General features: G+C 34.3%; 1 protein-coding gene across 1 annotated transcript in view; it reads left to right on the forward strand.

Annotated features, from left to right (window-relative positions):
* Cdk13 (cyclin dependent kinase 13) overlaps positions 1-22,339 on the forward strand; it is a gene marked incomplete at its 5' end in the record, with an annotated part of 100,149 nt that overhangs the window by 47,701 nt on the left and 30,109 nt on the right. Inside the window, 2 exons of the mRNA XM_010610870.2 lie at positions 14,159-14,348; positions 15,554-15,610. Of these exons, the coding sequence (XP_010609172.1) occupies positions 14,159-14,348; positions 15,554-15,610 (247 nt within the window). The remainder of the gene's footprint in view (positions 1-14,158; positions 14,349-15,553; positions 15,611-22,339) is intronic.

Here is a 22,339-nt window from a genome sequence, read left to right on the forward strand (position 1 = left end):
GTAAAAGGAATTTTTTCCTTTATTTCTCTCTCCATGAGTCTGTTATTTGTGTATAAGAAGGCTATTGATTTTTGGGTATTCACCTTGTATCCAGATACTCTACTGAATCTGTCAATTAAGTCTAGAAGTCTTTTGGTGGAGTTTTTTGGGTCTTCAACGTAGAGTATCATATCATCAACAAATAATGACTGTTTAACTTCTTCCTTTCCTATCTTTATTGCTTTAATTTCTTTCTCTTGTCTAATTGCTGTGGCTAATGTTTCCAGAACTATATTAAAGAGAAGTGGTGATAATGGGCATCCTTGTCTTGTTCCTGATTTTAACATGAAGGTTTTCTGTTTTTGGCCATTTAATATGATGTTGGCTGATGGTTTTTCATAAATAGCCTTTATTAAATTGAGGTATAGACCTTCTATTCCAGTTTTTTGCAGAGTTTTTATCATGAATGGGTGTTGAATTTTATCAAATGCTTTTTCTGCATCTATTGAGAGGATCATATGGTTTTTGTCGTTGACTTTGTTAATATAATGTATTACATTTATTGACTTTCATATGTTGAACCACCCTTGCATCTCTGGAATAAATCCGACTTGGTCAGGATGGATGATCTTAATAATCCTCTGTATTCTGTTTGCTAGTATCTTATTAAGGATTTTTGCATCTATATTCATTAAGGAGATTGGTCTGTAGTTCTCCTTTTTAGTTGTATCTTTCCCTGGTTTGGAATCACAGTGATACTTGCTTCCAGGAATGAATTTGGAAGTATAGCTTCCCTTTCGATTTCATTGAAAAGTTTGAGAGTAATGGCAGTAGTTCTTCTCTAAATGTCTTGTAAAATTCAGCATTGAATCCATCAGGGCCTGGGCTTTTCTTTGTTGGTAAATTTTTAATTACATTTTCAATTTCACTGACTGTATTTGGGATGTTTAAAATGTTTTTATCTTCTTTGTTCAACTTTGGTAATTCGTAAGTATCTAAAAATCTTTCCATTTCTTCTGTGTTTTCCATTTTATTGGAGTACAGGTTCTCAAAGTAGGTATTCATGATGCTCTGGATTTCTTTTGGGTCTGTTGTGACTTTGCCTTTTTCATTCCTGATTGCATGGATAATATATATTTTAATCCTTATTTACACTTTTGTTTTCTCAGAGAAACAGTGTGTGGTATTTTATCTCACTTAAGAGTATGGTCTCAAGGTGCATCCATTTAACTAGAAATGTCTTGAGCTTACCTTTTTTTATGATGAGTAATATTCAATTGTAGAAAAAACACATTGTCTTTATTCATTCATAGCTTAATGGACATTTGGGCTGTTTCTAAGATTGAGCTCTTATAAACTGTGCCACTATGAACATGGGTGTGAATATATTGCTGTGGTATGATGCTTTTAATTCTTTCAGGAAGATAACAAGAAAGGAAATAGCTAGGTCAAATGGAATCTCTAGGGTTAGTTTTTTGAGGAATCTCTGCATTGATTTCTACAGTAGTTGCATCAGTGTACACCCCACCGACAGTGAAGAAAGGTTCTTTTTCCCTCACAGTCACACCAGCATTTGTTATAGGTTGATTTCTTGATAATAGCCCTTCTTTCTTTAGTGAATGGAATCTCAACATTGTTTTAATTTTCCTCTGCAATGACCAGTGATGTTGAACAGTTTTCCGTATATTTTTTTGCAGTTTGTACTTCTTCATCTGAGATGTGTCCATTTTTGGATTGGGTCTTTAAATTTGGGGGAGGGGTCTGATTTTTCTTTAGTTCTTTATATATTCTAGATATTAGTCCTTTATCTGAGGAACAGATGGAAAAATTTTTTTCTCGCACTGCGGGTTGTCTCCATTCTGTTGGGTGTTTCTTCTGATGTACAAAAGCTTTTTATTAAGCTGAGATCCCAGTTGATTCTTTGTGATATTTCCTGTGCAATTGGTGTTTTGTTCATAAAGTCTTTGCCTACACCAATGTCTTTAAGAGTTCCACCTATTCTGTCTTCCAGCAGATTTAGTGTTTCTGTTTTAGTATTTCTATCTTTGATCCATTTCTACTTTTAGTACAGTGAATGTTTTAATCCTTGGCATGTGGAAAGCCAGTTTTTCCATCATCATTTATCAAAGAGGCATTCTTCCATTGTAGGTGTTTGGCTTCTTTGTCAAAGATAAAGTGTTTGAGTATGTTTGGAATTATTTCTGCATCTTCTAGTCTGTTCCACTGATCTTTAGGCCTGTTTCTTTTTAGTCTCAGTTGCATTAATTTTCGCTCTGATCTTTATAATTTCCTCTCTTGTACAAGCTTTGGGCTTGACTTGCTCTTCTTTTTATAGAAGCTTGAGGTTCAGCATTAGGTTGTTTATTTGAGTTCACTCTTTTTATGATATGGGAATTCAGTGCTATAAATTTTCTTCATAGGACTGTTTTCATTGTGTCCCATAAATTCTGATATGTTGTATTGGCATCATTGTTTAATTGTAGAAATTGTCTCATTAATTTCTGTGTGTTTGTGAAATTCTTGTGGTTTGTTTTGCCATTGATTTCCAGTTTCATTGCACTGTGGTCTGATAATCTGTATGGGATAATTAAAATTCCTTTGCATTTGAGCATGTTCTGTAAACTAGTATGTGGCCTATTTGGGGAGAACATCCCATGTACAGGTGAGAAGAATGTGTATTCTCATGTTGTAGGGCGGAATTCTCCATACACCTCTACTAAGTCCACTTGTTCAAAAGTTTGGTTCAGTTCTGATATTTCTTTGTTGATTTTTTGTCTAGTTGATCTGTTAATTTGTGACAATAGGGTATAGAGGTCTCCCTTACAGTAGTATTAGTGCTTGCTTGATTTTTCATGTCCATTAATACTATTTGTTTTATATAGTTGTGTGAGCTGGTGTTTGTTGCATATATATTTATGATGGTTACCTCTTCTTCTTGGATTGTTCCCTTTATAAGGATGTAGTGATCTTCTTTGTCTCTCTTAATCAGTCTTGATTTCAAATTTACTTTGTCTGTAAATAGAATAGCTACCCCTGCTTTTTTTTAGGTTCCTGTTCCAGGAAGTATTATTTTCCATCCTTTGATTTTTGGCCTCTGAATTTCTGAGTTAAATGTGTATCTTGTGTTATTGGATGTGGCTCTTTTGTGTGTGTTTTTTTGTTTTCATTTTTGTTTTTTGAGGGCAGGGTCTCCGTTTGTAGTGCAGGCTGGCCCTGAATTCATTGTGTATATCAGGCTGGCCTTGAACTCACAGTGATCCTCCTGCCTCTGCCTCCCAAGTGCTGGGATTACAGGCGCGTGCCACCATGCCTGGCTGGATGTTGTTTCTTGATCCACTTGCCAGTCTGTTTCTTTTGATTTGTGAATTGAGACTATTTACACTGATACATATTGTAACTGATGTATATTGACTTAATCCTGTTATGTTATTTTCCTGATGTTGGTTTCCTTTTTTCTCCTCTGTTTAATAGCTTGCTTTGCCTGGTGGATTCATTCTGTTGGGGTTCATGGAATTATAGTTCTTGTTATAGAATGTACTTCAGAACATTTTGGAGTGCTGGCTTGATTGTCATGTATTTCTTTGCGTGTTCTTTGTCATGAAGTAGTATCTTATTTTTCCATCAATTTTGAAAGTTGTGGGGTACATCACTTTGGGCTGAAGGTTATTTACTTTTAGGGCTTGAAATACTTCACTTGTAGCTGTCCTTGACTTCAGGGTTTGTTCTGAGAAGCCTGCTGTGATTCTGATGGGCTTTCCTTTATAGGCGATTTGTTTCTTTTCACTAACAGCTTTTAATATTCTGTTCTTATGTTGAATTTCTCGACTCTTGACTATCATATGTGTTGGTGTTTTTTTTTTTTTTTAATCAGGGCTAATTGGAGTTTTCTGCATCTCACTTACCTGTGTGTCAAATTGTTTCTTCCTGCTTTGGAAGTTTTCTGTCATTACTTCTGTGAACAGGTTGTTTTATGTCATATTTCCTATCACCTGCTTTTTCATTGACTCCAATCTAGCTTATATTATTCTTGTTTACATCATCTAGCAGTTGTTGGATTGGTTTTTTGTGGTCCCTTGCTGTTTTTAAGAAATCTTTCTTTTCGTGATCACTAACTGCAATTCTGTCTTTTATATCCGATATTCCATCCTCACATTGGCTCATTTTGGTGCATATACTTTCAGTGGAATTTTTAATCTCCTGGATATCTGTTTGAATCTGTTTCATAGATTGCATATCTTCCGTATGTTGGGCATTCATGGTTTCCATGAATTTCCTAAGAGCCCTCTATTTATTCTTTCATTCATTCATTCATTCATTTATTTTAGTCAGTATCTACTCTAGAGTCACTATGTCTTTCGTTATGATCACCGTCATTGTAGTTACCTGAGAAACTAATTCTGATTTTATTTTTTTTCTAGAGCCTCATTCATTTGCTTTGTTACGTCCATTATCACTTGAGAGTCCAGGTGGGTGGGTTTTGAATTGTTCCCACCTCACTGACTCCTGGATTTGCCTTTGGTGAGCTAAAAGTTTGGAGTTGTACCTTGATTAAGTTTCTTCTCAGTTTCTATCTTCGTTGTTTAATTCCTGTGTTGACGCTTGTAAATTGCTTATGGCAAGCAGCTGTCTTGCTAGTATTTAGAACCCTTAGGAAATGACTATTTCTCAGAGATATATTTCAGGTGTGGCCAGCTTTTGTTTTTTTGAGACAGTGTATCATTATATAGTTGGGACTGACCTGGAATTCACTATATAGCCCAGGCTGGTCCCTAACTCACAGCAATCCTCCTGCCTCAGCCTCCCGAGTACTGGGATTACAGGCGTGTGCCACCACTCCCGGCTCAGCTTTTGGGTTTTGAGCCTGTTGCAAGATCCTACTTTTGGCCTAGCCTCTAGTTCTTTGTCACTGGCCTATAGTATTGTTTATCTCAGTCTTGGCATACCAGGAAGAGCAACTGATTAGTACAGTTAATATCACTTTGACTAAAGTAGTGCAGTCAGTAGTAACATCAAATATAGCCTAAAAAATGATAAGTTGGTAACAATTTGCCACTTTTAAGCATATGAATTATACCTAAAACAAACTAGAAAATTGTATACAGTAAATATGCCCTCAATATGGAATTTTACCTTCAGGGGAGAAAATTTAAAGGGGGTTTGGGGGGAATAGAAGAAAAGGAAGAGATTAGAAGCAAGGCTGGAGGACAAAGGAAAATTACACTAAGTTTGGGAAACTGGTTAAGAAGACAGGGAAAGAGATGGAAGAAATAAAAACACAGCAACAACAGAAAATACTAGAAACATCTACTTTCCTATAAAAACAAGAATGATCAAGAAAAATAAAACAAGAAAGGACAAAAAGAAGAGAGAAAAAGCCCATCCACTTTAAGTATTTCTCTACTGTTATTGATGGACAAAGTTGCCAGAGTCCAGACCATGTTAATCCCAACCTGCCAGCTGTAGATTTACAGTGAGTAGTGGATAATCTCAGCAAGGCTGCACCTTTAGTTCTGAACTCAGCCTGCAATACTGTGTACCTGCTGCTGGCCTGAACTTGCCTCCTTGACCTCCTGCCCACTTGAACTTGGTTCTGCCTCACTGTAACACTGGGACCCCCTAGATGGAGCAAGTCTGCAACTGTTCTGAGTTCCTGGCTCAGTTGGTCCCCCTCTTAAGATGACTACCTGCCAATCACCCTCTGGGGTGGGGGATACCTGAACCTCAAATAACCAGTTGGCTGCAGTCCACTGTATCCCCTGCTCTGTTGCACTGATGAGTTTCTTTGTAGAGTTCTCTGGGGTCATCAGTAATTACCATTAATCTGTAGGTTTGAGTTGTGCCACCCATGTAGTAGTTCAGGGCTCAGGGAGAAAGTGCTGCTTGCCACTTCCTTCCCCTCTTTGCTTTCCCTGTGGGCTTCATTTCTCTATTTGAATATCTTCTTGGTTCTAGTTACCCACTTCCTTCTCCTTCTCTTCCTCACATTGCTGTATTTCAGTGTCTGGACACCAGATCTCAAATTGGCTGTTTCTCTGCTGTTCACTCCATTGTCTTCCCAGAAGTCTGGCCATTTCTTATGAAATTGCCTGTTTGATGTTTTCTAAGTGATTCGTGAACATTATTAAAATATAGGTACTAGTGTTTCATGTGTCAGATTATGTTTCCCATTTCTGCTTCTCCCCTTTGCCCTCCGGTGTTGTTTGACATTCCATATGTTTTGTGGTCATGTTATGTTTGTTCATTTTGCAAGGCCTTTTTTTTGTGTGTGTGGGAAGGTGATTTATCTTGTGTTTAAGGCCTAGTCTTTTGGAATCATATGAGAATAATTTTCCAATTTTCTTATATTAAAAATAGATATTTAAATCATTTGTTCTCTACAAAATTCTCATCTGGGCTCTCCTGTTGCATGATTACTTCTGTATGTCTTTCAGCTATACCATTTTCTATTTCAGCCTTACACTTTGTTTTAATTTGTGGTGTATAAACTTCACCTCCTTCTTCTCCTCTTTCCTTGTTTTTATTTATATTAATGTGAGGTCTGAAAATTTAGCAGTGGAGAATTGACTGGAATTACAATCATGTTAATTTGGGAAGGGTCAAGGATTTTCTTTTTTAAACATGGGGATTGGGGATTATGATAGGAGTATTAATGCTGGAGAGTAAACACTATCATCAGTTTTAGAGACTAGATAAGGGCATAGAATAGTATCCAGCACATTATTAAGTGCAAGATAAATGTTTAATGTTTCTATCATAATAATAATTATTCTTTGAAAATATGATGTGTCCTTTAACTCAGTAGTTGTATTTTTAGAAACATACTCATCATGACTTTATATGGCTTTTGGTACAAGGATGTTCTTCATAGTATTTCTTAAAGTAACAGAACATTACAGGTAACCTAAACATCTAACAAGTGATTTTTGAACAGAACTATAGCATATTACTAACGTGGAATGCCATTAAAAATTATCTCATCAAATGCCATTAAAATGATGTCAAAGTTAAATGAAAATTGTTCCTATGTGCCATTAACTGGAAAACATTTATAAGCAATTAGCTAAAGTTTTTTTTTTTTTTTTTGAGGCAGGGTCTCCCTTTGTAGTTCAGGACCATAGCCTGATGAGCTAATGGCCACCTGGTGTCCAGTGTGCTCTTTATTTATAGTGTAGGAAGGTGGGGTGACGAGTGCCATGTGGCCACATGGCCTAGGCTGAAGGTGATTGTCTCATGATTGGGGCGAGAAAAGGAATAAGGATCTACAATATGACTGTCTAGTCTATGGAGGAGAAAGGGAGCAGGGAGTAGGCAAAGGCCACCTTCATGCTTGGCCTGCAGCACATATCTGTGTGAAAACTGTCATTCTGATAGTCTTATTCTTAACACATTGAAGATGGTATATTTATTTTTAATTTTTTTGTTATTAATTAACTTTAATCTATTGAATTTATATTTCAAGAAATAGAACCAAGAAGACACATTTATATTGTAAGGAATTGGGTCACATTATTATGAGGGGTGGCAAGTCTGAATTTGTAGGCCTGCCAGTAGTCTGGAAATTGCAGAATTTGGTGTTGCAATCTACAGTCCTAAAATAGTCTATTAGCCTGGGGGAGAACTGTTTTCCTTCTTAGCACATGGTGGGTTTTTTTTGTTTTGTTTTTGTTTGTTTGTTTGGTTGTTTTTTTTTTTTTGGTATTGTGGATTGAACTGGGGTCCATGTGCTTGTGAAGCAGGCAGTGGCACCACTGAGCTAAATCCTCAGCCTAGCATATGGTACTCAATCTTCCCGATTGAGGCCCACCCACATTATAGACAGAAATCTGAAAGTCTTCTAATTAATTGCAATCACATGTTGAATATTCCTGATCTGAAAATCTTCAGATCAGAAATATTTTGAACTTCAGGTGTTTATGGCTTTTTCTTTTAAAGTTTGGAATATTACCATAGATGTAATGGGTTTGTCTTGAGGATGAGTCTGAACACAAAATTTGGGTCATATACGTCTGTGCATGCTTCCTAAAGGTAATTTATATAATATTGTTATTGTGTGCTCTTTATATTAGATATACATTTATTAGAAATTCTGAAACTACTACTTTTGTGTAACATTGAAAAGAATAAAGCACATGAAAAAATTAAAATAGTTTTTGTTTTTACCATGAGACATTTTACACCCATTCCAGAAAGAAAAAGGTAAGTAATACTAATTCTTATGTACTGTTTTCCATCCAGAAGAAAGGATTATAAATCATAAATTTAAAATACCAGGGTCTGGGATTTAACTCAGTGGTGCTGCCACCTACCTTGCAAGTTCAAGGTCCTGGGTTCAATCCCCGGTGCAAAAAAAAAAAAAGAAAAAGCCATATGTGAAAAACAGTATTCACATGTTTTTTTATTCATTTGAAAATAATACCTGAAAAAAATGGAACCTCAGGTAGATTTAAGGGTATTTATTTGCCTATTCAACAAATATTAAGTACTTTTTTTTGTTAGGTATGTTTTAGGTAATAGACAATGGTTAATTCCCAAACGTATTGGAATAAAAAATGGTTTAGAAGTTATCTTTTATCAAATTAAATTCTTAGAAATATACTAACATTGGTTTACACCAAGTAATGAACATAGGGGCCAAAGAATCGCATAGAGTGTAAAAGGGTAGAAATGTTTTCTAGCAGTGACAGATGAAAGGCAAAGAGAGCCACTAGGAAAAATGCTTTTTGCCTCCCTTGCAGATTTTAGGCAGAAATGGTTTTGAATTTTATGTAAAATTTACACATTGCAAATAGTCTTTGTTTTCTCAAATCAAATTCTGCAGCTTTTAGTGTTAAATCCATATCCTTTAAATTCTCTGTCTTATTTCTGATGTTGAATTTGAGAGAGTTCTAATACCACTTAATGTTTCAATTATGCATTTTCATGAAGTGAAGATATTTGGAATTGTAAGGAATGATTTTCTAAGATCCTAACCAGTGATCTCATACTTCTTTTGTCCTCCTGCCAGCTCTACTCTAAACTTTAACCTTTGATTGATCATGTACATCACAACCACTACCACCCTGGCCCTCCTGGTACTGGTACTGAGGGATTAAATCCAGGACTTTTGAGTTGAGCTGCATCCCTAACCCCTTTTATGTTTTATTTTGACACAGTGTTTTTCTGAGTTGACTAGGCTAGGCTTCAACTTAACATTCTTCCTGCTTCAGCCTCCTGAGTGCTGGAATTATAGGTAGGTGATATCTTGCCCAGTGACTATGTGTTTTAAAATACTTGACCTGCTGAAGAAAAATCATACTGCCATGTATGTAGTTTTCTCCTCAGATTTATTATGGTCTACCAAGCTGCAACTTTAGCACCAGAGCAGTAGCTAGCTGCTTATTTGTCTTTTGTTAGCTCCTTCTTCCATTCTGCAAAGCAGAGTTTCTATTTAGCTGCTTTTTCTCGTTTTAAAGAGAAGATGCTGTTTCATGATACAAAGCCACATGTACCAAATGAAAACTCACTCTCAACGTTGAGCTTGGCATATATTTTGCTCACTCTGTACCCATTTCACTCTTCTGTTTCAGAGGAACATTTCTCCTTACTACTTGAAGCTATTCCAGTTCCTAGAAACTTTGCTGTATATTACCGCTTGTGTATTTTCAACCACTTTATCCTCTTAGCTCCTTACCTTCAGCAGTAAACCTATTCAGACCTCTCCTATCATAAGTAAAACACCCCCCCCAAAAAAACCACAAAAAACAAAAAGAACTTTCTGTATTCATTTCACCTGCCCACTTTTTGATTGGGTCTTGTATTTTGAGGGGATTTGTTTGTTTGTTTATTTATGAGTTCTTTGTAAATTCTAGATGATAGTCCTCTGTCCAAAGAATAGCTAGCCAAAACCTTTTCCCATTCTTTTTAGAAAGTCCTTTCCTGTACCTATATCTTCAATAGTTTTAAGTATTTTATCTCTCAGCAGATTCTGTTTTAATACTTGTCTTTGATCCATTCTATTTTGGTGTGTGGTGATAGATGTGGATTTGATATGTGTATATAGTATCACCAGCACCATTTGCTAGAGAGGCTAATTTGACTCTGTTTATGGATCATTGCTATCTTTTCCTTCCTTTTTTGCCAGATTGAGAAAAGGAGTAGTCAGTACTTGCTGTTTGTACCTTCTCACTTTAACATTCATTGATTGTTCTGAGTTTTCTAACTATTTGTGAAGATAAGAACACTAATAATATTTGGCCAAAGCCACTAGTAATTTCTCAGGTTTTTCTCACTTGATATGGGTAGCACATGTTCGCTTGATTCTTGAATCTTCTGGCTCTTCTGAAAGAACTGTATTTGTTTTCTTCTTTGGTTGTTTACTTCATCTTTATAGCCTTCTTGTCCTCTCTTTTCCTACATATTGGTGTTCTTGAAAAGTTACGTCTTTGGCAGTCTTTCTGCTTCTCAGAAACTCTTCATAGCTCTATGGTTTTTATTATAATTGTTTCTGTGCCACTACCATTACATAAAAATATTTCCATCTCTGAGCTCCAGATAGCTACAATTTTTAACTAGATACCCTCATGAAAGCATTTCAGAAGGTACCTTTGAACCCAGCGTGCCTTTCATTCCCAGCAGCCTGCTTGGTCTTTGTCTGTCTTAGAGCCCCAGTCTAAAACCCACTTCCTTACGCCATACTCAGATTTTGTGCATATTTGCTTGCAGTCTGATGTTATGAGGCTCTTGATGCCAGCAATTCTTACTTATTTTTGTAATTATAAGCAGTATATTTATTGACTGTTTTGTTGAATAAAGCCTTATAAAGGTACAATTTTAAAATTATAGTTTATAAAATTCATGATTTCGAAATCATTAAAAATGGGATTTGCAGATAATAAACTTGGAGCTTTTTGGTGGTTAGCCTGATTTAGTAGAGTCTTGTTTTGGGGTTGGTGGGTGAGTTTCCCCCATTTAGAATCCAGGAACATTGTGATTCTAGCCTGAGGGAATTTAGGCTTTTTGCGAGCAGGTTGTTGAGGCAGGCATTTAAAGAGTCTGCCTAACAACAGTGAATGACGGGCTACTCAGCCTACTCAACTAGTGAGGGCCATCAGAAGTGCAGTCTTTTATTCCCCTAGTAAAGTTCTCATTTCAAAATTGGCTTACCGTTTACATTCCCACAATAACAAATGAGTTTTTCTGTGGTTCCATACCCTCTTCAGCATTTGACAGTAGTATTTTGGAGTTTTGCAGTTCTAATAGAAATCTTAGTGGTGTTTAATTTTAATTTATAGTTCTCAAAAGACCATGTTGAACATCCTTTTATATGTTTCTTAGCTATTTATACATCTTCTTTGATGAGGCTCCTATTCAGATCTTTTCCCCACTTTTAAATTTGGCTGTTTGTGCTCTTATCATAGAGTTTTAAGAATTCTTTGGCTGTATGGGATACCAGTCTTTATCAGATACGTATTTTTGTAAAGATTTCGTCCCAACCTTTGACTTTTCTTTTCATTCTGCTAATGATGCCTTTCAAAGGCAGAAGTTTTACATTTTAGCTAAGTAAAACTTAACAATATACTGTAAGTTTTGGTATTGTATTTTTAAAAATCATCACCAAAGCTAAGATCCACCTTGGTTTTTCTCCTATGTTATTTTGTAGGAGTTTAGTTTTATACTTTACTATTTTCGTATTTAATTTACTCCCAGAAGTGCGATAGCTTAGTCAAAGGATGTTTGTATTTTTGTGTTTTTTTGAGACAGGGTCTCACTACATAGTTGAGACTGACCTGGAACTCAGGCTGGTTTCAAACTCACAGCGATCCTTCTGCCTTAGCCTCCCAAGTGCTGGGATTACAGGTGTGCGCCACCACGCCCGGCTGATATTTGTATTTTTATAATAGATACTCTCTGTGTGTAGATGATGTAGCAGTGTGTTATGTACAGTTTTGGTGAATTTGGCCATTGGTGCATATTGTGATAAGTGAAGATGATACCATTGCTTTGATTAGTACTTTCTGGTACTGGTAAAATATGAAGCATCTTATGTGTTTGCCATTTTGATTTCCTCTGTCTGCCTATGGCATTGTCATTTCCTTTTAGTTGGGTTATCTGTGTTTTTACCCATATCAGCTTGTGTATCAGAAACAATTGTTAATTTTTTAAAAAAACTTATTTATGTTCCTTATAGAAAGGCCTAAAAATTTCAGCATAAAAATAAATGAAAATTACCAACTGGTCACACACATTAATTGTTTTTAGAATTTTTACAGTCAACATTTTTCTAAGTATATATACACACACACACACACACACACACACACAATTATCAAAATGAAGTTTTCCTTGGGATTCTATATTTTTAAAATTATGTTACATATGATTTTATTAATACCTAATTTCATTACTGGAAGAATATCAAGCAATCTAAAAACATTTTTGAGAGTGCAGTTTATGACTTAATGAATTGATGACATGTTTCAAAGTTTGAAAAACATTGTCTTAAGCTACACAAATATATAACCTTGATAGACATAAAAACCAAATTTAAAATGTGGACTACAAAATTTATCCTTTTAAGTTAAGATAATCCAAATTTCATTCTAAACTTTTTATATTTTTACACTTTAAATTCATAATTACTATAGTAATCAAAACATATTTAAAAGTACAGAAAAATAGTATAATGAATCCCAGTTTCCTCATTCATCTTTAGTAGTTAAACCACATTTTACTAATCCTATTTCATACATCTTTCACCATTTTTTTGTCTTTTTTTTTTTTAAATTACTGCTTACCTACCTGTGAGGTTACACATTTGTCTAAATACCAAAGAGGCTGTTTTCCTAATTACTATTGGAAATATACTTGGGGATTATTTTTTGATATGTGTTATTTTCTGCTGTCATATATATCCCTGAGTACGATGGTCATATTAGTTTTGATTAAGGCAAGTGTTTATTCTCAGAAAATTTTGGCTTGCTGGTTTTTTTCCAAGTTAAATTGCCCCTCCCCCAAACAAAGAGAAACTAATTATTGATCCCTTCATTGAGATTTTAAGAATTTTTTTAAGGTTCATTGTTATTCATTTGCAGCTTTTTTTTTGCCTAAGGGAGAGTCATTTGAATTTTATTTTATAATGAATTGTTGATGCACATATGAGTAGCCTTTTGCTTTTTGTTTATTGATTTTTCTCTAACCTAGCTACTCTATATCTTTCATATTTTCTAGGAAGATATTCATTTACTGTTAATTATATTTTCCTTTCAGTATTTATACCTTGTCTTAAACTACTTGCTTCTGAAAACAGTAATAATAAAAGTTTTTTTGTCCTGTACACAACACCTGGCAATTTCTTACTTAAATATGACATTTGTTGTTGGCTTTCCAAGAGATTTCACAATAAACTTTTCAGAAATAATCTTATTGCAAATTTACTGAGTTATTTGCTCTGTTTTTAATTAGGAACTGATGGTGAAATTTGTTCAGATGACTTTTTTGTCATGGTGTTAGAATTTTTGTCTTCACAGATAGTGAGTTTTGTTAGCTTTTATTCTTGCATTGCTATATAAAACTTGCTTCTTCAGAGACTTTTGTGTTCAATTTGTGTGAGTATGAATATCTTTAAACTCTCAAATATAGTTGTATAATTTGTGGTTGTGAGTATATTATGTGTTATTTTATGTAGGTTTTTATAACAGGAGTAAACTTTTTTATAAAATAAAGTTGTAATGTTTATGTTTTAAAGTACTCTGGATGTGGATAAATGAATAAATTATGTATTTATAAGAAGCTCAACCGGAGTTATCCAAAGTACATCTGGGACCATGCTCCTTTTTATTAAAAGTAATTCTTTTAACAACTTGGTTTCTTCTATGAACTGCACTGATATTTTTCAGCTTTTGTGAGGAATTTGTTTGCTGTCTAAAACAATTGACAATTTATTTTACATTTGACTTACCCATAAACTATGCAGTGTAGAAGCAGTTTATTTTCATTGTAATGATTTTCCTTACAAAGCTTTTTCCTGGGACATCTTTACTGATACTAAACTTTGAGAGAAAAATTGAGTGTTAGTCATTTAGTTGACAAAGTAGCACTTCTTTTGAAGGATTAAACCTTCCCATTAGTTTGTTGTGAAAAGTAAAACCTGTAGAAAAGTGGTAAGAATAAGCATTAATGTATTGCTTCTTCTCATTCTTAGGTGCATTTTATCTGGTGTTTGAGTACATGGACCATGACCTGATGGGACTGCTGGAATCAGGCTTGGTTCATTTTAATGAAAATCACATCAAGTCATTTATGAGACAGCTCATGGAAGGTCTAGATTATTGTCATAAGAAGAACTTTTTGCATAGAGATATTAAATGTTCAAATATCCTTCTAAACAATAGGTATGGATATCAGCTTGACATACATATTTAAGTGAGAGTTATATGATGTATACCTTGATTCTATTAAAATTTAGTTTATTGCTTCAAAACTGTTTCAGTGTAAGCAAGAATGTTACAGCTTTGGGCTGTCTCTAAATTTCTGTTAAATATACTTTAGTTAAATTAACTTCCAGCAGTAGATTGTGATGTTCATGAACTTAGTTGGCCTCTCTGTTTGATAGTCTTCCAAGCAATATGAATGAATCCTAACAATAATTAGCAGTAAGATTTCAGTTTAGTTGTAAATCACTTTTAGAATTAAAAAAGTCATCAGTGCTTTGAAGTTAGCTGGTTTTGACATATTTATGAAGAGCATGTTAAATATTTCAGTGACATCTTAATCTCAGCTCTGATAACTTCTCTAGTGCTTGGTATTGTTTAGAAGAGGCTTGCCTGGTTCTGATTTTAATGAGTACAAAATATTTTGTGTTCTTGATACCCTCTAAATGCTGGAAATAAACATAATATTTAAATGATTTAGTTCTTGAACACTGATGACTTGAATTTAATAATTTTTCTTACTCCTAAGTAAGCACACTTATTTTCATTGAAGTATGATTTTTTAAAATAGGGTCTGAACAGTTCCTAAAGTATTATACTAATACTAGTATAGTAGTAGCTGCAGTAATAATAGTAGAGGAGTCCCTGAGTATCCCTGAGAGATTAGTTCCATGGCAACCGCTTTCCCTTTACCAAAACCTGTGTATGCTCTAGTCATATGAAATGGTGTGATGTTTGCACATAACCAAGTGTTTGCTACCATATACTTTAAATCGTCTCTAGAGTACTTATCATACCAGATACAATGCAAATGCTATGTAAGCAGCTGGTAATCTGTATTGTTTACTGAATGATGAGGAAAGAACGCCTGCATGTGGTCTGTACACATACAGTTTTCTTTTTCAAATATTTTAGATTTGTAGTTAGTTGAACCTGCAGATTCAGAATCTGTAAATATGAATAGATGATTGGATGACTATATTAATACTAGAAATTGAAACTATCCAAAGTACTAATTGTTAGCTTGTGACTTATCTTGACTTTAATGGAACCTTGGTATTACGGCAGTGTGATCAGTTAAAGTTTTTGTGAATGAATTTTTGATATTCTAAAATCAGTTCAGAGTAACTACCACCTTTTATTCATTTTGTTTTTATATCCACCAGAGGGCAGATAAAACTTGCAGATTTTGGACTTGCTCGTTTATATAGCTCAGAAGAAAGGTAAGAGTATTTTCAAATGAATATTTTAAACATAAGAGTTGATGTTAGAAGGTGTAGTTCAAACACCTTACTGATAGGTTTTAAAAAGATATTTACTTTTCTTGACTAAATAAAATAATGAACTTTTGTACCATATTGAGTATTTTAATTATAAAATTGTAAGTTCAGTTTTGAACTAATTGATTTTTAACTTACAGGTAAAGACAAATTCTGTTAATTTGTGTAGCTTTACATATGACTGAAGTAAATTTAAGATTTTAAACTCATACTTCAATTTCTCATGCAGATCCAGATATTAATCTGTTCTTAATTTCCATGTCTGGTAAAAAATATTAGTGTACACTTTCTAAAGTGCACATTTAAGGTTTAAAACTTTGTCCCCCACCTCCTTTTGTGCTGCTGGGGATCATATGCAGGGCTTCATGTATGCCAGGCACATACTCTACCACGGAGCTATACTCTAGCTCAAAAGCTTATAAACTTTGTTTTTATCATTATTTTAGACTTTTTTGTGGGGACTGGTATAGTTATATTACTTGTGTATGCGTGTGTGTGTGTGTGTTTGGCTCCCTAGAATTTGAGGAAGTTCATTGAATAAGGGAAAAGGCCGGAGCTCCTCTGGCTAGAATTGTGTGTATCTGACTTCTTGGCACCCTCTGTGCATGGTGGTAGTGAAATATGACTTGCTTATTAGAGTTAATAATGAATTTCAAGATAAAATTTTGTGAGAGTGGATTTTATGTAAATTGTAGAATTAATTGGGTTTAAATCTCTAATCACTTTAACCCATTCCTTTTCTGCTTTTATGGTTAGATTTGTATATCAAAATACAGATAGATATATTTTATATTTTAATTAAAATTATGTCAGTATTGGAATTCCTACATGTTTGTTTTTAATGAATCTGCCAGTTTTGGGATAGTTGAAATAAAATTTCTTCAGTTTGAATTTTTCACAGTGAAAAAATCACTCTTAATTCTTCTCATTATTTGTTGTTCTAGAAGGGAGGTTTTCAAATAGTACGTTTGGGATCTATGAGGATTCCATGAAACCCATCAGACAGTAGTGTGGACAGTGCTTTTGACTGACTAGGCTGTAGTCCTTAATGTGATCAGTTTTAGTATATGTGATGCCAAAGCAAGTACTCTACCTACTTTACCAGAGCTGTTCTGGTTTTTAAAAATTTATTTTACCTATTATACTTACAATTAATACTTTAAGAATAGATTGTGTGGTTATATTTTTGTGAAAGTTTAAAACTATTCAAAAGCCTAAGAGACTATATCCCCCTGTATTTGAGAAAACTGAGACCCAGTAAGGATAGAGTGAGTTTCTACTTTTTTAAAAGTTTATTTTTAACTGGCATATGAAAATTGTATGTGTTTATTGTGTACATGTTGTTTTGAAATTTGTATACATTATGGAATGCCTAAATTGACCTGATTATATGTATGTGTTAAGAATACTTAAAATCTATCTTAGTAGTTTTCAAGAATATAAAACATCATTACTAGGATTAACATTCTGTACAATAGATTTGTTGAACTTATTCCTCCTGTTGAGCTGAAAAGCTTTATCCTTGCCCATCACTGGCCCCACCTGAAGCCCATGGTAGCTGTCACTACTCAACTGCCCTGAGTTCAGCTCTTTAAATTCCGCATATATCATCATGTGGTCTTTCTCTTAACATGTCCTTCAGATTCATCTATGTTGTCACAAACAGTGGTATGTTCCGTCCTTTTCTTTTTTTAAGGTAGAATAGTATTCCACTGTGCATATATACTACATTTTCTTCATCTGTTCATCTGGTGGTGGATATTTAATATTGTTTTCAAATCTTTGCTATTGTGAAGGATTAAATAAATGACTTAAAAATAAAAGATAGTTGGCCCAGCCAAAGACATACAGGTTAAGACTTTCTACTCCTCGTTTTTTACTCTTTCCATCATATATAATAATACCCCTTAGCAGAAATTGAAGGAAAAATTCTTTTAATTTGCACTTAATCTGAAACTTCACTTGAAATGACATTTTTCAAATGACTACATCTGTGGCTGTTCTTTTGGCAGAAATTCTTATTTCTGTTAACTTACTGAGATCAATTGAGATCTCACTATAACTAGTTTTTCTTAATACAAGTATATGTCTGTCATACTTAAATGTACTTAAATATGAGTTTCTTTATTATTTTCATGTTAGGTTTCAGAGAAGATGAACAACACCTAATTACTATTTCCATCTAATAAGTTCTTTTAATGCAGATATTCATGCACATTTGGAATAGATATGTTTCAGAAAAATTTACTGAAAAGCCATCTTGTATATATCAAACTCCATTTTCCCATTGATTTTCATTTTAAAATGCAGTGTTGGGTTCCATTGGAGTGTCAGAGGTGTGGCAGTTCACTGGGCCATGGTCTCCGTTGCCCTGCTGGATTAATGTAGAAATTTTGAGTTTAGAAAAGCAGGACATTTAAAATCTGATAACTTTGCATCTTCAGGTAATGTATACTGAATTTTTCTGCTCAGTCAAATTTATAAGAGAAAATTTGGTGTACTATTTTGTTTGATAAGCAAATACTCTCCTAGTCTCAAACCGTCTATATATATATTTTTTTTTTCTTTAAACTTCCCTTCTTTAGAATAATTCTGATGTCTTTAAAAGTCATTGGAGAAATTTCCTTCATATTATCGAATGCCTGTGTGTGGAAACTTAACAGCAATAACAGCAACAAAAAAAGCCCACAAGTAGGAATACTGTTAAGGAAGAGAAAGAGGATCAGGGATTTGAGACATGGTGGGTGAGGGAGGATGAAGGAAAGGCAAAAGAGAGTAGGGAGGATGGATACAATCATAGCATGATGTATGCATGTATGGAAATGCCATGGTGAAACCCATTAATTTGTACAATTAATATGTGTTAATTATAATAAAATTATAGAATGCCTTCAAAATATGTTTTGTTCTGGTGAATTTTAATAACATTGCTTTTTTTCATTTTTTTAACATTGAATTTAAATTCAGCCTGCCTTCATAGAATTATTGCATTTTCCTAAAATGTTAGGTATATCTTGAAATCAATATGTAGTAAGCAGGCAATTTTTAATGTATATTTCTACTTTGTTATTATAAGCAGAAAGCAAAAGAAAGCTTTACAATAATATAGCCATGCAAATTTTAAATCTCTGAAGTATTTTCTACGTAGCTTCTGTAGATTACGAAGTGTTAAAGGATTACTGTAAAGATTTTTGTTTGTTTTAAAATAAAGCAGATTTCACCATATAGTGTTTACCATATCTTTCTTACTCAGTTGATTTTGGACATGCTTTTTTTTAAATGTATGTGAGAAAAACTGGAATTTCAGCTCATACTTCGGGGTGATCAATATAGATCTTCACTCTTATGGAGTTACAAAAGAGAAAAGCTGGATTTGAGTTGGAAAAGGGGAGAGAATGATGTTTATAAAGTTTAATCATTTTCTCATTTTGAGCATCAGTATTCATACTTAATCCTGTTTAGCATTGGGAACTGCAGATCTTCATTATCTGCTGATCTTTCAGTATCCACGTACAACTTCTCTGAGCCTTTCAGCCAGAGTATTTCCCCCTTTAGAGTTTTTATTTTGGCAAGTCATTGGTCTAATGCTTTACCAAAGGGTGGAATATCTCTCTGTGAATCATCCTTATGAAAATATTTTCCACATAAACTAAAATTTACCTCATTTATCTTTCTAATCCAAAGAACATAAAACCAGTAGTTCTAATCAGGAAAGGTTGGCTGTAGTCCTAGCATTATTGTGTAAACCAGTTATGGAATCTTGGTCAAATCACTTAACCTCCCTGAATTCATTATTGTCAACTTTAAAGTGAAGTATTTTTAAAATCTCCAAAAATGTTGGCTTGGAGGGTATATATATAGCTCAGTGAGAAAGAGCCTTTGATAGCATGCTGAAGGCCCTGGTTACAATGCCCAGTACCACAAAAATAAAGTCTGCTGTATGTCTGCATGATGATTCAGTAAGGAGAGAGAGGCAAGGGATAAGGGATTTTAAACTTAGTAACTATAGTTTACATCCACCACCCTCTCCACACACTTTTTTTGAAAACAATATCACCATCTAGTGGCCTTTCAGAAAATTGCAGTTGAACACAAAAGTAGTTTCCCTAAGCTTTATTAATGGGATACAGTAGCATCTCCTGCCGCTTGTTGGTGGATTAGAGCCAAGCATTCAGTATTGAAATTGCTGCCTTGTCTCTAGTAATTGTTGCTTGTGTCCTTCTCATTCAATCTAGAACTTTATCATTTTAAAGATGGAGACCATATTTTATACTTTTGTGTTTTATATGTTCTAAACCATCAAACACATTCATAGTAAATGCCTAATTCTTATCCAGAAAGAAGTGATCTTGATCTGGAGCATCTTTGTGGTGTAGACCAGAACAGGGTATTGGGTGGGTGGGTGTTACAGTGTTACAGATAACATGGAGAATCTTCTGGGGGCTCTAGGCACCTTTGAAGTTGTGGTAATAAAAACATGATGTAATAACATGTATAATAATAAATATGAGTGAACATTTTCAGGGGTGAAAATTTTATTTAGACCACTGATTTAATTAAATGATCAAAATTAGATTGTAGGCCGGGCATGGTGGCACACACCTGTAATTCTGTTACTTTGGAGGCTGAGGTAGGAGGATTGCTGAAAATTTGAGGCTAGCCTGGTCTATGTAGTGAGTTTAAGGCCACCCTGAACCTGTCTAGTGAGACCCTACCTCAACAACAACAAAAAGGTTGTAGTTCCTTTGGTTTTGATGTATAGTAATGTGTGTGTGTGTGTGTGTGTGTGTGTGTGTGTGTGTGTGTGTGTGTGTAGAAGGAATTGAACCCAGGACCTTCCCACTGAGTGACATCCCCAGTCTACTTTATTTTTTTTAAGACAGGCTCTCACTAGGTATCCCAGGCTGGGCTCAAACGTAGGATCCTCCTGGCTTGGCTTCCCATTGCTGGTATTACAGGCACGTACCACCATGTCTTGCTGTAGTCTACATTTTTTATCATATAAATAGGACAGTGTTCCTCCCTCCCAACTCTGGGAAAATCTAACTCATGTCCTTAATGTTGAACACTTACAAATCTAAACTTCAAGCTTTGACCTTTATTCTGATTACTAAACCTGTGTTTTCTAAATGATAGTCAGCTTTTTGTTGCTGTGACAAAATACTTGAGAATCACAGTGAAGGAGGAAAGGTTTATTTGAGCTCATGTTTTCAGAGGATTCAGTCTGTAGTCAGCTGGCTCTCTTGTTTTTTGTGGCCAAGCAAGAAATAGCATGGTGGAAGGCCATGGCAGAAGAAAACTGCTCCGCTTGTGGCAATTAGGAAACGAGAGAGTACGGAAGTGAGATGGGAAAGGGAGGAGGAGGGGATAATTATGGAATTTATGGTTTGGATTTTCTCCTTTCAGTTTTAAATTTTTTTAGTATACATTTGCAGTCATGATCACATTTCTCAAGGGACATTGGTACACGTACACAATACATCTCAGTGGATTATATCTTTAATTATGAAATGGAATAGTTAATGTTTTAGCTTTTTAAGTGTTTCACATTTACTAAGAACATGTTTTTCAATCTTGTCTTTTCAGTAGGTATCAATTTGTATTTGTAAAAACTAGGTAGAACATCAAGAATGTCATTTTTTTAACCCATGAAATAAGAAGCATATATGTGCTTTTATGATCTAAGCAGTATCATTTTTAGGATGTTGACAACGAGTGACCAAATATAGGAAACTAAGTTTGAAATGCTACTTTTTGAAGATTCTGGTTTTGTATTATCTGCTTTTGGATAATTGACTTTGATATTACAAGAGTGCTTTAATTTTCCAAGGATTTAAATTTTTGTTTTTGTTGTTTTTGGTTTTGGTTTTGGTTTTCTGAGATAGGGTCTTGCCATATAGTTTAGGCTGGCCTCAAACTCACAGTAGTCCTGCCTCAAAGTGCTGGGATTACAGGCATGTGCCACCACATTTAGCTAAATTTTTGGTTTTAAAACACAATTTCAGCCTCTACAGTTTTGCCTTTACATTTGTTGCCCTACATTCTGACTATAATATAGAATATATTCTTGATAATACTCTTAAAATGTTTTTGAATGGGTTAATGCATGATATTGGCTGCATTCTCTGTCTTGGTGTTTGTTATTATGATTAAGATCTTTCATTTGTATATTTCCTCAGAATGAGGCATAGTATTTATTTTGTAAAATATTTTAATAAGTCATCATTTTTAAAAATCTAGTTTTCTAACAACATTTAAAACATAAAGCACCTCTAACTTCTCGAAAGTTTTCTTGCCAGCTCTCTTCTCTATCCTATCTTTATCTCTGTGCTCTAAAAAATGTGCATTTACTTAGCATTTCAGAAATCAAAAGTTTAATGAGATTGGATCATGAACCAATTAATAAAGGCTCTTCTGGGTCTTGCAATAAGTAATATGTGATTATACAAGGATGATCAGAAAGCTATTGCAGTAAATTTAGATAGGAAAATTGTGGCTAGAACTAGGGAATGGGGACAGGGGTTGGAAAGATAGATGAATTATGTCATAAGGATATATTAGAGAATTTTTAGAAATTGGTGATTGTGTTATGAAATACATCCCTGTCTCTTAACTATAGGGTTATTGCTAAGCAACTAAATAAATATTATTAGGATCTACTAACCTTTTGTA

The sequence above is a fragment of the Fukomys damarensis genome, unplaced genomic scaffold, assembly GCF_012274545.1.
Source record: "Fukomys damarensis isolate Sample0158 unplaced genomic scaffold, DMR_v1.0_HiC HiC_scaffold_17, whole genome shotgun sequence".
Taxonomy (NCBI): Eukaryota; Metazoa; Chordata; class Mammalia; order Rodentia; family Bathyergidae; genus Fukomys; species Fukomys damarensis.